General features: G+C 39.4%; 1 protein-coding gene across 11 annotated transcripts in view; it reads right to left on the minus strand.

Moving 5' to 3' along the window:
- Window positions 1–14,969, minus strand: part of PTPRC (protein tyrosine phosphatase receptor type C) — a 279,056-nt gene that overhangs the window by 191,714 nt on the left and 72,373 nt on the right. For 2 of the 11 annotated variants that reach the window (XM_073592955.1, XM_073592953.1), the window contains exons 4-7: window positions 8,466–8,579; window positions 5,824–6,015; window positions 3,278–3,433; window positions 1,633–1,701 (exon numbers count right to left, since the gene is read on the minus strand). The exons of 1 other annotated variant lie outside the window; for it this stretch is intronic. In XM_073592955.1, coding sequence (XP_073449056.1) covers window positions 1,633–1,701; window positions 3,278–3,433; window positions 5,824–6,015; window positions 8,466–8,579 — 531 coding nt within the window. The remainder of the gene's footprint in view (window positions 1–1,632; window positions 1,702–3,277; window positions 3,434–5,823; window positions 6,016–8,465; window positions 8,580–14,969) is intronic. 8 more of the 11 variants (XM_073592958.1, XM_073592957.1, XM_073592959.1 and 5 more) reach the window with 5 other exon arrangements.

Below are 14,969 nucleotides of genomic sequence, written 5' to 3' on the forward strand. Positions count from 1 at the left end.
TTATTAATCAGTAAACATTTTTAGTTTTGAATTGCGTAGGGAATGGTAAAACCTTTGCCAGGTTATTTTCTGCTGTCTGAATACCATTGGTGAAATTTCCCAGACCAGAGTCACAGCAGGAAATTAGAGGAAATCTCCTAAAGTGATGGGAAATTATGCTCTAAGACAGTGGTCACCAGAACAGGTGTTCTCATTGGTGGATTTCCCCTTACCTCTTGTTCTGGGGACAAATCTAAAATTTTAAATGCCCTCTTATTTTCATTCCCAGTAACAATGGTCATCAGTACATATAAAGGGGGGAATCTCCCTGTAGACACAGTCAGGAATAAAAACTTAAAATTAGGTCTAACCATTCCCTGCTCTATCCAAAACAAAAAAAAATGCTTAACAATAAACATTAAATTTAAATTTTAGTTTAGCTTCAGACACTTAAAGGATAAGTTCGCCTTCTGTAACATGTAACACCCATATTCAGGGTGTAACATGTAACATGTTAGAGATGCACTGCCTCCCACACCCAACCCCCCCCATACCCCATTTTGACAGCAAGCAGGGGACCTTCTCCCCCTACTTGCTGTCACAATCTAAAAAAAAAGTGTCATTCATTCTGTGTTCTGTGAATGGGAAAACTAGAAGTTTCGACATCCTTTTGCGACTGTTGGCTTGTAGTTCTCAATGAACTACCAGGGTGCTGTTGAGCACTCAAGTAGTTCATTTTGTCTATCTGTCAGAGTGTAACTGCCTGCCCATATCAGAGGTGTGGGTAGACAGATACACAGACAGTCTGCAGGACCATGGCATTATACCCATGATCTGCTGATCGTGAATGCAATACTTTACAGGCTCCTAGAAAAAAAAATAACAAATGCATATTTTTTTACCTGCAAAAAAAATGTGCATTTATTTATTATTATTTTTTTTTTTTGTAAAGGTGAACTCATCCTTTAAATTCAGTATAGAAAAATAAATAATCAGGCTCCTGCCACCAGACATAGCAACTTGAGGTAGGGGGTTTATTGTCTTCTTGTTCAAAGTTAAAAAAAAAAAAAACCCTTTAACAACCACCATTGACCTGGCATGTTAGAAAGTGGAAGCTCCACTTATCATCCTCCTCCCCCCTCCGGTGCCACATTTGACACATTTGACACCTTTCAGGGGGGTACCCGTTTTTGACAGGTACCCATCCACACTTTCGAGAGAAGTTCAGCCCCCTCCTCCTTCCCCGGCCACTGGGCCATTCAGAAAGCACAGTGCACTTTGTGTCTGCACAGTAAGGAACCGGGTGTGAAGCTGAAAGGCTTCACTGCCGGGTTCCCTTACTACGAATGGCAGCGGCACCCAAGAGCCCATGGAAACATCGGCTGGGGTACCGACATCGCTGGATTCCAGGACAGCCAAGTGTCTTAATATTAAAAGTCAGCAGGTACAGTATATGTAGCTTTTGATTTTTAATTTTTTGCTGGGGGGGCGGAAATCCTCTTTAAGTAAGTGTCTGATTTCTGTCATTTAGTGCAAAAGTTTACAGGTGAATGCTTGTTTGCAAGTAAGTTCATTATACTTAACATAAAGTTTTTATTCTCTGTTCTATGAAGTATTATTTCAAGTTGTAACAGATAAGAAAGCGAATCAAACCTGTGGTGAATGCAGATGTGAGATTCATTGAAGCAGTAACAGTGGGTGCTTGCGTGGCAGCGGTGACATCTGTTATAGAATATGAAACATGACATCTTGATGACTTTTTTTTTAGATGCTTGAGCATTTTAGTACTATATCTAGTATATTTATTGACTCAGGAATACAAATATTGAGGCTAATTTTTGAGTATACATATATATCTTTTAGACTAGATTAAACTGTAAAACCAGGTTTGCATAAAGCAGAGAAGAATCGGATCAGAACCCCTGTTGGTTTTTACTGCTTTTCCATCATCCTGAGCTTAAATTCTCATAAGATATAGATAAGGTAGCGATGACCACCCTTAATTCATGGCATGGTTTAACATAGTTCATCAATCATCAACTAAGAACATCACTGTATCATTCCAGCACATTCACTTCTGTCGAACAGCTTTTCTGTAATATGTTTACTGATGTTTAGAAACAAGCAAACAAATAAATGTAACAAGCAATTAGTACAATTGACATGACACAATGTTCATGCTGCCACCCACCTCCCTGCTTTCTTACATTAAAGCTGCAGGTGTCTTTTGAAAGAAAAACATATTGACTGGTGTAGCCAAAAGCATGACTGTGTTCAGTAAGTTCAAGAAATGGAAAAAAATGAACATGCTGTAAAATATATTCTACAGACCAGAAAAAAAAAAAAGTTTAGCCGCAAAAGACTCTAAATACTTACCACGTCAGAGGGCAGTATGACTTTTCTTTGCTTTCTCCAAAAGCTGCAGTCACATGAAAGATCTTCAGAACCCAACACATCTGTTGCTGTTTGCTATAGTTCCTCCTGCTGGCAACAGCGGCCAGCGGGAGGAAACACAGTATGTAATGGGAATGCAGGCATTTGACTCAAGCAGTAGTTTCAGGTCCCAAAGATTCTGCGGGAGGCTGTAGCTCTTAAAGACAGAGAGGTGAGGATTCACCACCCTCTAGAGAGGTAAGTATAATGCCGCGTACACTCGGTCGGACTTTTCAGTTACAAAAGTCCGACAGCCCGTCCGACAGACTTTCGACTGACTTTCGACTGACTTTTGGCGGACTTTTAACAGACTTTCTAATGACCAGACTTGCCTACACACGATCACACCAAAGTCCTACGGATTCGTACATGATGACTTAAACCGGACTAAAATAAGGAAGTTGATAGCCAGTGACCAATAGCTTCCTTAGTGTGGGTTTTTGTCCGTCGGACTAGTATACAGACAAGCGGATTTCTGGGTCCGGCGGAGTTACGACGTAAAGATTTGAAGATTGTTCCAAATCTAAAGTCCATCAAATTTGCGACTGGAAAAGTCCGCTGAAGGTCCGGTGAAGCCCACACATGATCGGATTGTCCACCAGATTTGGTCCGTCTGCGTCCGTCGGACAAGTCCGGTCAAAAAGTCCGACCGTGTGTACGCGGCATAAGAGTCTTCTTTGCAAGTAAACTTTTTTACATTTTTAAGGGGCAGAGTCACTCTAACCAACATGCGTGTAGCAATATTTGCTATCAACAATTTCAAAATAGTAAAACTGAATCTGCATATATAATGCGATGAAGATAATTTACAACACATTTTAGAAAGATGAAAGGTTTTGATATAAAGCTAACTGCCTAATCAGACCTGTAGGTAAATATTGAATGGTGGTGCTGTTTGCAGTGAATGGGGTAAGAACAGCATAGCTGGTGCTTGTGGGTTTGAGGTCTTTTCTGGAACTTATTGTAGAATCTGGCAAAAGTGTTTGAGTGAAGAGAGCTCCATTAGTTGAATTGGTGTGACCTGTGATAAAAAATATACTATATCATCATTACGATTATCTTATGAGTCATTGATGGTAATATGTTACATATACATAGTTACTAAGCAAAACATTTAGGATGATTTTACAACTAGTAGCCTGCAAAGAGAAACATTATTGTTATTCTAGGTAAGACCTTAAGGTTATCCTGCTACCTAGAACATTAAATACATCATATATTAAAATGCATCTGTACCCAATTTTGTTTGTTTGTTTGTTTCAGATAGAATGGAGAAAGGGTGGGATACAGGTTTTATTGCGATTTCAAGCTCCATTATACAGATTTCTCCTCACTTTTTTTCTGGGAAAAACCTTTTATGAGACAGAAAGTCAAGGAAAGTCTGAACAGGGAAACAGAAAACAATAAAAACCTGACACAGGTTGTAGTCCTATTTTACGTAAAAAAAAAATAATGATAATTTTTACTTCTGTCTGTGTGTTGGTAGAGAGTTTTCCCCTCATTTCCTGCCCTGGGGACAATTCTTTTACTAGATTGGGAGTGAAGGAATCTCTCCAGCAAAACCTCTGACTGAAGTAGAACCAGAGACGTTCAGATCCTTTCCCACTCTATTCAAAACTAGAAAAAAGTTTTGGGTTCCCAAGGTATTACAAACATTACACCAATCTGGGTACACTGCTTCTATTATTATAGTAGAAGGCAGAAAAGAGCTGATTGGAGAATTTGAAATAAACAAAAAGGGAAAATAAAGAAAACTTGTTAAGTGTAAAAAATGTCTACTGTACATAGTGCAGAAGACCTTGCCTAAGGTCACTAGCAATAAACTGAGATCTAACAAAAAGATGCCCAGAAAAAGCTTTTTGCCAGTGTCTAATCACCTGAAGGTAGCAGTCTATAACCCAGAGTATATCAATATCTGGCCTGTGTCCTGTAATGTAAAATCACGATTAAAAGTTTTGGGTATAGATACACTTTAAAAGTCAAAGGCTTGACTTCATAGGGTCGGTGGGAATGACAGTGACATAATCAAGGTCGTCTTGATAATGTTATGCCAGTATGAACCCTGGTAGACCCACTATATTTTTTTTGCATCAAAGCCAACAGTATGGAAGTGACCCTTCTAGGCTATTCACCTATGTTACCAAACACATTTATAACTTCCGACTACAAGTAGCTGAATTAGATCTAGAGTTAAATATGCCTGAGCTTATCCAGCTACACCGTCACTCTTTGCATAGCATTAAGTTATAGGTATATCTGACCACCTAGTTCTTACATCAACCCATATATTAACTTTCATGTGTTGTTTATGACCATGCTAAATTATTATTGATTTGCATGTATCAAATAAAGCTTACCCCTTGCTAATGTTCAGCACAAATATGTACATAGTTTGAGGCAGGGGCGTTGCTAGGTCTACAAAAGATCTGAGGCTAGAGCCCATAGCAGCGTAGTAAAGAAAGTCATACGCTTGGGTGGGCATACACATGTATATAATATAGGTGTGTGTGTATATATATCCTCAGAGAGCCTCCCCCTTTCATCAGGGTCCCCAGAGACCCCTCCTTACATTAGGGTCCCAAGAGAGCCTTCCCCTCAAATCAGGGTCCCCAGAGAGCCTCCCCTCCCCTTGGGGACCCCTGCAGAGACTCTGGGCTATGGGCCCAAGATTCGGGGCTATAGCCCCAAAAGCCACCCCCTAGCGACGCCACTGGTTTGAGGTATTGTCTAGTTTGTTTTGTTTCTTGTAGAGAAGACCTTTATGAAGAAGACCTCCATCTAATCCTTGTTTTAACTGGGTACAGTTTCATTACTACTGAGAAAAAAAGTCTGCTGGAACCTGAATCCACAGCTGGTGGATGCATTTTTTCCCTCTAACCCTTTAAAGTGTTTAGAAATTATAAAGGTGTTTTAGTGCTATGCAGCGCTCCAATAGAGCTATGTTCCCTTTCTGTCCTGGTGACGTGGTTTCACCAGATGGAAAGCGAAAGAAAATCGACAATAGGTACAGAGACAAAAAGTTTCTCCTACTCCGATAATAAAACAAAAAAGACTTCTGTTTACGTTGCTGTGGTAGATTTACCCTCATCTCTTGTCTAGTGAAGCCATTGTTACCAAAAAAGTAAGTGAAGGGAAGTCTCCCCAGATAGCAGTAAAAAACATTATCCATTTACCCATTCTATCAAAAACTAAAAGAAAAAGATTTGGCCTGGACATACATTTTAAGTGAGCTGGCAAACTGACCCATTGGATTATTTATAATTTGGTAATACATTCCTAAAATATATTTAGCTTATTGAAACTGAAAGTTGAATTGTGCTTTAATATCTAGGCACAGAAGACTTATTGATCCTTCTGAAACCAATTGCAGGGTCAGATTAGTTTGATTATCGGTGAAGCAACTTTGCTCACCACTAATGTTTTGCATTGTTTGGAAAAGATGCTTTTGCTGGCTTGCTTGGCCATTTAGACTGGAACATGAGTACATACTAGAGTTGAATAGAGGAGTGAGTGCAGTAAAGACAGCAGAGCTGGTGTTTGCAAGTGTGGGAGTGTCCACGGAGACAGTTAAGTTGCGTGCTTGTGTGTCAGATTGAGGCGTGTCTGTAATAAAAAAAAAATCATAATTATATTTTCTAAATAACATTATATTTTCTTATTAAATGTGTATATTTTGTACCATTGTTAAAAGCGGTTGTAAAGACTAGACGCTTTTTACCTTACTGCATTCCTTGCATTAGGCTGCTTTCACACTGGGGCATTGGGGGCGTCGGCGGTAAAGCGCCGCTATTTTAAGCAGTGCTTTACCGTCGTTTTAGCAGTGCTATTCAGCCGCTAGCGGGGCACCTTTAACACCCACTAGCGGATGAAAAAAGGTTAAAACTGTGGCGCTTTGCCCTCGGTTTGGCGGGGCTGCCCATTGATTTCAATAGGCAGGGGCGCTTTGGGAGAGGTGTGTACACCGCTCCTACAGCGCTGCAAGGATGCTGCTTGCAGGACTTTTTGTACCGTCCTGCAAGCGCACCGCGCCAGTGTGAAAGCACTCGGGCTTTCACACTGGAGTGAGAGGAGAGGCTCTTTACAGGCGCTACGCAGGCGCTATTTTTAGTGCTATAGCGCCTGTAAAGCGCCTCAGTGTGAAAGCAGTCTTAAAGTCAAAAATGTCCCAGTAATAGTATAGGCCCCTCACCCCCTCAATACTTGGCTCAATCAATCCAGTGCTGTGCCTGTCTTTATTGGCTCTATCCCCACTCTCACAGACTTTGCTGAGGCAGCAGAAACCATTGCAGGGGACAGGGCCGAGCCATGCTGTGTATCAATAGATTCCTATGGGGGCTTACCAAGAAGTGGAGCCTAGAATGCTACCGGGGCAACCCAGAAGAGGAGGTTTGGGGCCACTCTGTGCAAAACTATTGCACAGAGCATGTAAGTAAAACATGTTTGTTATTTTAAAAAAACAAAAAAATAGAGCCTTTACAACCGCTTCAAACAAAAACAACAATAAATCAAATTATCTTTGACAAAAATGTATAAAGTTGCCACTAGTCTATCAAATATTTACCCCTGTAACTCTGTAACTCAAGTATGTTGTTCAGTTGAATATATATACCTTTTTCCTATACTCTGTGGGGGAAATTTACTAAAATTGGAGAGTGTAAAATCTGGTGCAGCTCTGCATAGTAACCAATCAGCTTCAAACTTCAGCTTGTTCAGTTAAGCTTTGACAATAAAACCTGGAAGCTGATTGGTTACTATGCACATCTGCACCTGATTCTGTGTGCACCAGTTTTAGTAAATTTCTCCCTGTATTTCCATCATCACCTGTGTCGTTTGTTATTTTTATTTTTATTCTAAAGGAATGGTACAGAAAGTTTAAAAACATAGACTGAAGGAGGTCAGCAAGGAAACATTAGACATAAATATAATGGCAGGCATATTACCTTATTATTATCATATAAAGCAAAAATAATTAAAAATAAATATAATTAATATTTTTTCTTTGAAAGTGACTCTGTCATGAAAAAGTGTGGGGCTGCCATTGACAGGCCCTTTTCGAAAATTCTAGTTGCCTGGCTGTGTCTGGCTACAATACGTTTGAGCTACATACATGGAACAAGTATGCTATAAATCCTTGAGCTGGGTCAGAGACTCAGAAAGCATTTATGCTTAAAGCATGGGCATGACAGCCAAGGAACTAACATTCTCAAAGCAGCACTTTTCTTATGACAGAGCTACTTTAAAGAACACTCTGCTGAAGATCAACAAATCTTTAATACATACTATAAAAACTGTGATGTAAATCCTTAATGCATGCCATACTTACTGTACATACTTCATTTTCACTTTGCTGACATAAAGTATAATTTATCCATTCAGCCAGTACTCACACCTTCACTTGCTGATGACATAATTATGATGACACACTAGGTACAATTCAAATTTTGGTGGTGCAGAGTGAGAGATAGCGACAGAAAATTGTGTGCAAAACTGCAACAAATGATCTATTATGGCACAGTGACCATACTTTATAAGGAGTCCTGAGGCACCCACTAATGCCTCTATTCTATTCACATAAAATATATGCAATCTTTTCATCTAAATGTTACACAAGTTTCTGCTTTTATGCAAAATGTTGCAAAGAGAGACTTTCTTTTGCACATTTACAAATGTGAATCATTGATTATTTGTTCCAAGATTAAAAATGCCTCAATCTGCTTTATTTTAATGTCATACCACCAATAGATTTTGCATCCACTGTGTAATTTACCAAATAAGCAGGTTAATATTTGGTAGAACATTTGGTAGATTATATACCGTCATCAAGTATTGACATCATGCAGTGCCCATCAATCTAATAAAAAGAGAATTCTTATTGCTAATTTAGTTCACAGAACCCTATTACCTGTTAAATTATCATGTCAGCAAACTGAGAATATTGACCCAAACAAGCTGGGGGATAAATTAGCTGGATTTGTTAGCATTATTTTTCACAATGCAAGCAAAATGCTTCTGTGGGCTTGCTTGCCCACCCAAATGCGAGAATGAGTACATACTGGAGAAGACTGGAGAAGTGAGTGCATTGGGAACAGCAGGGCTGTTGACTGTAAGTATGGGTGTTTCCATTGAGACAGTGGTGGTGGATGCTTGTTGGTCAGATTGGGACGAACCTGTAATAAAATAAATCATGAAAATATGTTCTGTAAAAAAAATCTTCTGTGCAAAAAATCGAATTCAGAACTGGCCACCCCTGCACTGTAACTTCCCATAGTAATGAATGTAGCCGTATTCCATCCAATTGAAAGGCCTGGTAGTTTAAAGTGGACACGGCTTTTGCTAAAGATCTCCAGGAGTGTCAGTCTCTTTATCCCTGCTGCACTCAATGGTTCCTCCCACCAACTTCCACCAATACGATGGTTCCTCCCACCAACTCCCTCCAATATGACGGGGTTGATTTACTAAAACTGGAGAGTGCAAAATCTGGTGCAGCTGTGCATTGTAGCCAATCAGCTTCTAACTTCAGCTTGTTCAATTAAGCTTTGACAAAAAATAAAACTGGAAGCTGATTGGTTTCTTTCAATATATATCCAATGTGCGGCGCTAAAGTGAACATGTAACAGGATGGTACATATGAACAATATGCTAAACACTCTAAAAAAATAAAATAAAATATATCCCAATTTAGTGCAAGTGTTTAATAAAAGTAAAATAAAGTACAAGCGCTCAGTGTGTATATACACAGTCCTCAATAATGTTTGCAAGCAAACAGTCCATAGAAATAACAAAGGGATAAGTGAAACAAATGGTGTCTTCATGCAATGTGCACTCTCCCCCTTCAGGTGTGCCCTCACCTTAAGGGCCCAGAGGAAGTCAGGAGGTGTGACGAAACCGGTAGGAGGAGCTTGGCTGGCTGATGCAGAAGGAACTAGGAAGTGCTGTGGAGAAATAGGACAGGAAACGCCGTACACCGGGACTGCAGACCGGAATACCGGTGACGATCTCACCCCCATATACCAGCACATCTCAATGCGTTTTTTAATTATATTAAATGTGAGTGTAATGTTATGAGCTTGAGTTTTATTAACCGCTTGCCGACTGCCGCCTGCACATCAGCCACGTAGGCCCAACCCTTTTTTCAGGTGTGCTTCCAGAATCGTGGTTTTAATGAAAAGGCAATTGGGAACCCGAGAGGTGCAAACAGTTAGCAGCAAGTGTGGGTTGGCATACCATCTATTGCATGTCTGCAATTATCATTCATTACATGCCTGTAGTCACGCTGCACACAGAGAAGCCTCGCTACCAGTCGGACACCTCGATCTGGCTTTAGACACAGGCTTGATTTGCTTGCTCTCTGGTAAGCTTGAAATTCATGCGGTGGTGGATCACTGTGAGCGGAGTTTAATTTCTGCTTTTTCACATTTACCTTCACTGAGAAGTATTTTGGGGACTTTTCCTTACTTTTATAAGAAGAATTTCTGGATTTTGTACCTCACGAACTTTAGTTATGCACCATTCTCTTGTGCACTCATAATTTCATGTATTTATTTATCACGATATTTTTTGGATTTGTTATTTACTCACTTTGTATTCATTCATTTTGATATATGGTATTAGATTTTTATGCACTCATCAACTCAGGGTATAGCGCAGTTTTTTTCTTTTTTTTTGCCTGTACATTTACGTCGGCAGAATGGCACAGCTGAGCAAATGGGCGTACCTGTACGTCCCTTTGAATTCACAGCCGTGCCATCGCATGCCGCAAGCTCAGTGAGTAGGATCACGGGTCCCGTGGACTCGATTCTTAGCCAGCTAGTGGTTAACCCCTTTACTGCCAGTGTCATTTTTACAGTAATCAGTGCAATTTTATAGCACTGAACGCTGTAAAAAATTACAATAGTCCCAAAAATATGTCAAAATTGTCCGATGTGTCCACCATAATGTCGCAGTCATGATAAAAATCACAGATTGTCGCCATTACTAGTAAAAAAAAAAAATTATTAATAAAAATGCCATAAAACTATCCCCTATTTTGTAGACGCTATAACTTTTGCGCAAACCAATCAATAAACGCTTATTGCGATTTTTTTTACCAAAACTATGTAGAAGAATACGTATTGGCCCAAACTGAGGAAAAAAAAATTTTTTATATATTTTTGGGGGATATTTATTATAGCAAAAAGTAAAAAATAATGCATTTTTTTTTTAAATTGTCGCTATTTTTTTGTTTATAGCGCAAAAAATAAAAATCGCAGAGGTGATCAAATACCACCAAAAGAAAGCTCTATTTGTGGGAAAAAAAGGGCGTCAATTTTGTTTGGGAGCCATGACGCACGACTGTGCAATTGCCAGTTAAAGCGACGCAGTGCTGAATCGCAAAAAGTGCTCTGGTCTTTTGCCAGCCAAATGATCCGGGGCTGAAGTGGTTAAATTTAATTTTAAATGGAATTACACTATTGCACGCCTCTATTATTCCCTGTATGCATATGAGTTGATCACTGAAATACCAGGTGGAAGTTGTGGCTTTGATCAGCGTTCTTACCAGGAGGTGGAATTAATATGGGATTCATGCTTACCACTAACCAGCCACTATATGGATGATGACAATCTAAGCTGTTACCAATTACTACAGGCTTGTTTTTGAAGCCCTTAAGGTGAGGGCACACCTGAAGGGGGAGAGTGCACATTGCATGAAGACACCATTTGTTTCACTTATGCCTTTGTTATTTCTATGGACTGTTTGCTTGCAAACATTATTGAGGGCTGTGTATATACACACAGAGCACTTGCACTTTATTTTACATTTATTGAACACTTGCACTATATTTGGGATATATTTTATTTTTATTTTTTTTAGAGTGTTTAGCATATTGTTCATATGTACCATCCTGTTACATGTTCACTTTAGCACCGCACATTGGATATATATTGATTGCATTGTCACATCGTGAGGAAGTGTGGGGAGTGCTGCCAGTTATTCTTTAGTAGAGTTATTTATTTTCACATAGTTTAGGTCTGTTGACGTTTTTAGTTTCGGCAGCTCACATGGTTCATATATGATTGGTTTCTTTGCAGAGCTGCACTAGATTTTTCAGTCTCCGGTTTTAGTAAATCTACCCTGATGCATTCATGTTGTGGTGAGAGGGAGAAACCACTGGGTGCAGCGTAGGACCAGAAGACCACCACACTCCTATAAGCGTTGGTTTATGAAGAAACGATTTATTATGAAACACGACTGTGAATCAACACAATACGAATTCAGACAATGGACCAGATAAACTACTGGTGGCGCAGAGTGAGAAATGACAAGGAATTTATGTGCAAAATGAACGTACATTGCAACAAATGATCTATTATGTCACAGTGACCGTAATTTAATAAGAGTCCTGCACCACCTACTGCTTAACACACTAGGTTTCTTATTCTATGTGCCCAAAATATATACAATCTTTTTAAATTATAGGTTGCACAAATTGCAACATTTTAATGAAATATTGCAGATAAAGAATTTCCTATTTGTGGTGCACATGTCACATTACACAGGCACTGTATATTTGTTGCAGTAGTAAAAATTTTGATTTTTATAGACATTTTTAGTACTGTTTAAATATTGCACCGCTGATGGTTTATTGGGCCCAATGTCTAAATTAGATTTAAAGAGGCTGATTTACTAAAGGCAAATTGAATGTGCACTTAGCAAGATCAGTTGCTCCAGAGCTTAGTAAATGAGTAGAAGCGCCATTGACTTTCATCATCCAATCATATGCAAGCAAAAATGCTGTTTTTTTTATTATCCTTGTATGTGATTGGGTATTCTTTGCAAAATGAAGCTTTACCACCACTGTACTTTGCAAAGGACAGGTCCAGCTACTTCATCACTCTTTGCCTAGTATTAAGGTAACTAAATACAGTATCTCACAAAAGTGAGTACACCCCTCACATTTTTGTAAATATTTTATTATATCTTTTCATGTGACAACACTGAAGAAATGACCCTTTGCTACAATGTAAAGTAGTGAGTGTACAGCTTGTATAACAGTGTAAATTTGCTGTCCCCTTAAAATACTCAATACACAGCCATTAATGTCTAAACCACTGACAACAAAAGTGAGTACACCCCTAAGTGAAAATGTCCAAATTGGGCCCAATTAGCCATTTTCCCTTCCCAGGTTCATGTGACTCGTTAGTGTTACAAGGTCTCAGGTGTGAATGGGGAGCAGGTGTGTTAAATTCGGTGTTATCGCTCTCACTCTCTCATACTGGTTACTTGAAGTTCAACATGGCACCTCATGGCAAAGAACTCTCTGAGGATCTGAAAAAAAGAAATTGTTGCTCTACATAAAGATGGCCTAGGCTATAAGAAGATTGCCAAGACCCTAAAACTGAGCTGCAGCACGGTTGCCAAGACCATACAGTGGTTTAACAGGACAGGTTCCACTAAGAACAGGCCTCGCCATGGTTGACCAAAGAAGTTGAGTGCACGTGCTCAGCATCATATCCAGAGGTTGTCTTTGGGAATGAGTGCTGCCAGCACTGCTTGACACCATCAGAATCAAATCCATTTATCTTGGTCTCATTAGACCACGGACATGGTTCCAGTAATCCATGTCCTTAGTCTGCTTGTCTTCAGCAAACTGTTTGCGGGCTTTCTTGTGCATCATCTTTAGAAGAGGCTTCCTTCTAGGATGACAGCCATGCAGATCCATTTGATGCATTGTGGGGTGTATGGTCTGACCACTGACACGCTGACCCCCCCACCCCTTCAACCTCTGCAGCAATGCTGGCAGCACTCTATTTCCCAAAGACAACCTCTGGATATAACGCTGAGCAGGTGTACTAAACTTCTACCATGGCGAGGCCTGTTCTGAGTGGAACCTGTTCTGTTAAGGCCCTGTATGGTCTTGGCCACTGTACTGCAGCTCAGGGTCTTGGCAATCCTCTTATAGCCTAGGCCATCTTTATGTAGAGCAACAATTCTTTTTTTCATATCCTCAGAGAGTTCTTTGCCATGAGGTGCCATGTTAAAATTCCAGTGACCAGTATGAGAGAGTGAGAGCGATAACACCAAATTTAACACACTTGTTCCCCATTCACACCTGAGACCTTGTAACACTAACGAGTCACATGACACCGGAGAGGGAAAATGACTAAGTGGGCCCAATTTGGACATTTTCACTTAGGGGTGTACTCACTTTTGTTGTCAGTGATTTAGACATTAATGGCTGTGTTGAGTTATTTATAGAGGTCATCAAATTTACACTGTTATACAAGCTGTACACTCACTACTTTACATTGTAGCAAACTGTCCATTAATCACAAAGTAGATACTGTTCAGTGTTCCTCCATCCAGGGGGAAGGGGGAGGGGGCAATACATTTAATGGTGCTTCCCCAATTGTTCAAACTGTTTATGCCTTAGGGAGCAGTATAGAAAGTTATATGTAAAAATAACCCCAAAAACCCAAATTGCAGTATTCTCTCCTGAAATATCTGCACTAAAATACACAACCCGAGGCTGTAACCCAAAAAGGAAAGGTGGGGGTGTTGTTTTTTTTTGCTTTTCCATTTTTGTTCCTTTTTTCCCCATCTACGTTTTTAGTTCATTGCAAACTTGCAAGTCTATTTCAAACTTTCATAGACTGGGGAAAGATATTTTGAAATAGGGTTAAATGTGACCAAATGAAAAGCAAATCTTTTGCCAGTCTTGATTAGCAGACCCCTAATATCTTTATGCTTTTGACTGCCTTCCCATATATCAAGAAAATACAACATACACGTAGGTATGTAGCTACTTAATCTCCTTATGGGAATAAATAAATTGGACATATGTATGTCTTCTAAAAAATTAAGAATCTATTATTTCTTAAATTGAACAGGTTTTTATCAAGTGCATGTTTATAGGCACTTATTAATTAAATCAATCCACCTAATATTTTCAACATGGGAAGATAGCTCTAATATACTGTATATCAGATTTGTCCATCCTTTAAATAAAAATAAGTGATGTGCTGTTATGCTCACTACCTCTGACTCATTCAATATTTCCTGAGGAGAATAGACAGCACAAAGGATGGTAACAAGAAAGCCAAAACTTAGTATTTTGCTTTTGATGCAGCAGAGAAAATTTAGAGCCTCCATTTTTTTTTTTTTGGTTTCCCTGTTGCTAAAATGTTAGTCAGAACAGGAAGTGATAAAAAGCTTTCCAAAATGAGTGAGGATTAGTGAGGAATAAGTAAAACTTTTCAATTGCCATCTGCGCCTTGCTGTCTGAGTAGCAACCGTTCCCTTCTTTGCTTGTTCAGATGTCACAGGGACAGGAAATGGGAGAACATCTTTCCAAAGAGGAATTACAGAATTAATTGGATTATTTGGGAATATTACGTAACGACATGGCTCTCAGCTGTCCCTTGTTTGGGGGGGACGGTCCCACTTTTGGACTCAAATCCCTCTGTCTCTATTTGTTCCTCAGTTGCTCCTCCTTTTGATCTGATGTATAGATCACTAAAAAATGATTGAATTTTTTTTTTTTTTTTTTTTTTACAGCTAGTATTAAATATGTAGTGGT

The sequence above is a fragment of the Aquarana catesbeiana genome, linkage group LG07 (assembly GCF_042186555.1).
Source record: "Aquarana catesbeiana isolate 2022-GZ linkage group LG07, ASM4218655v1, whole genome shotgun sequence".
Taxonomy (NCBI): Eukaryota; Metazoa; Chordata; class Amphibia; order Anura; family Ranidae; genus Aquarana; species Aquarana catesbeiana.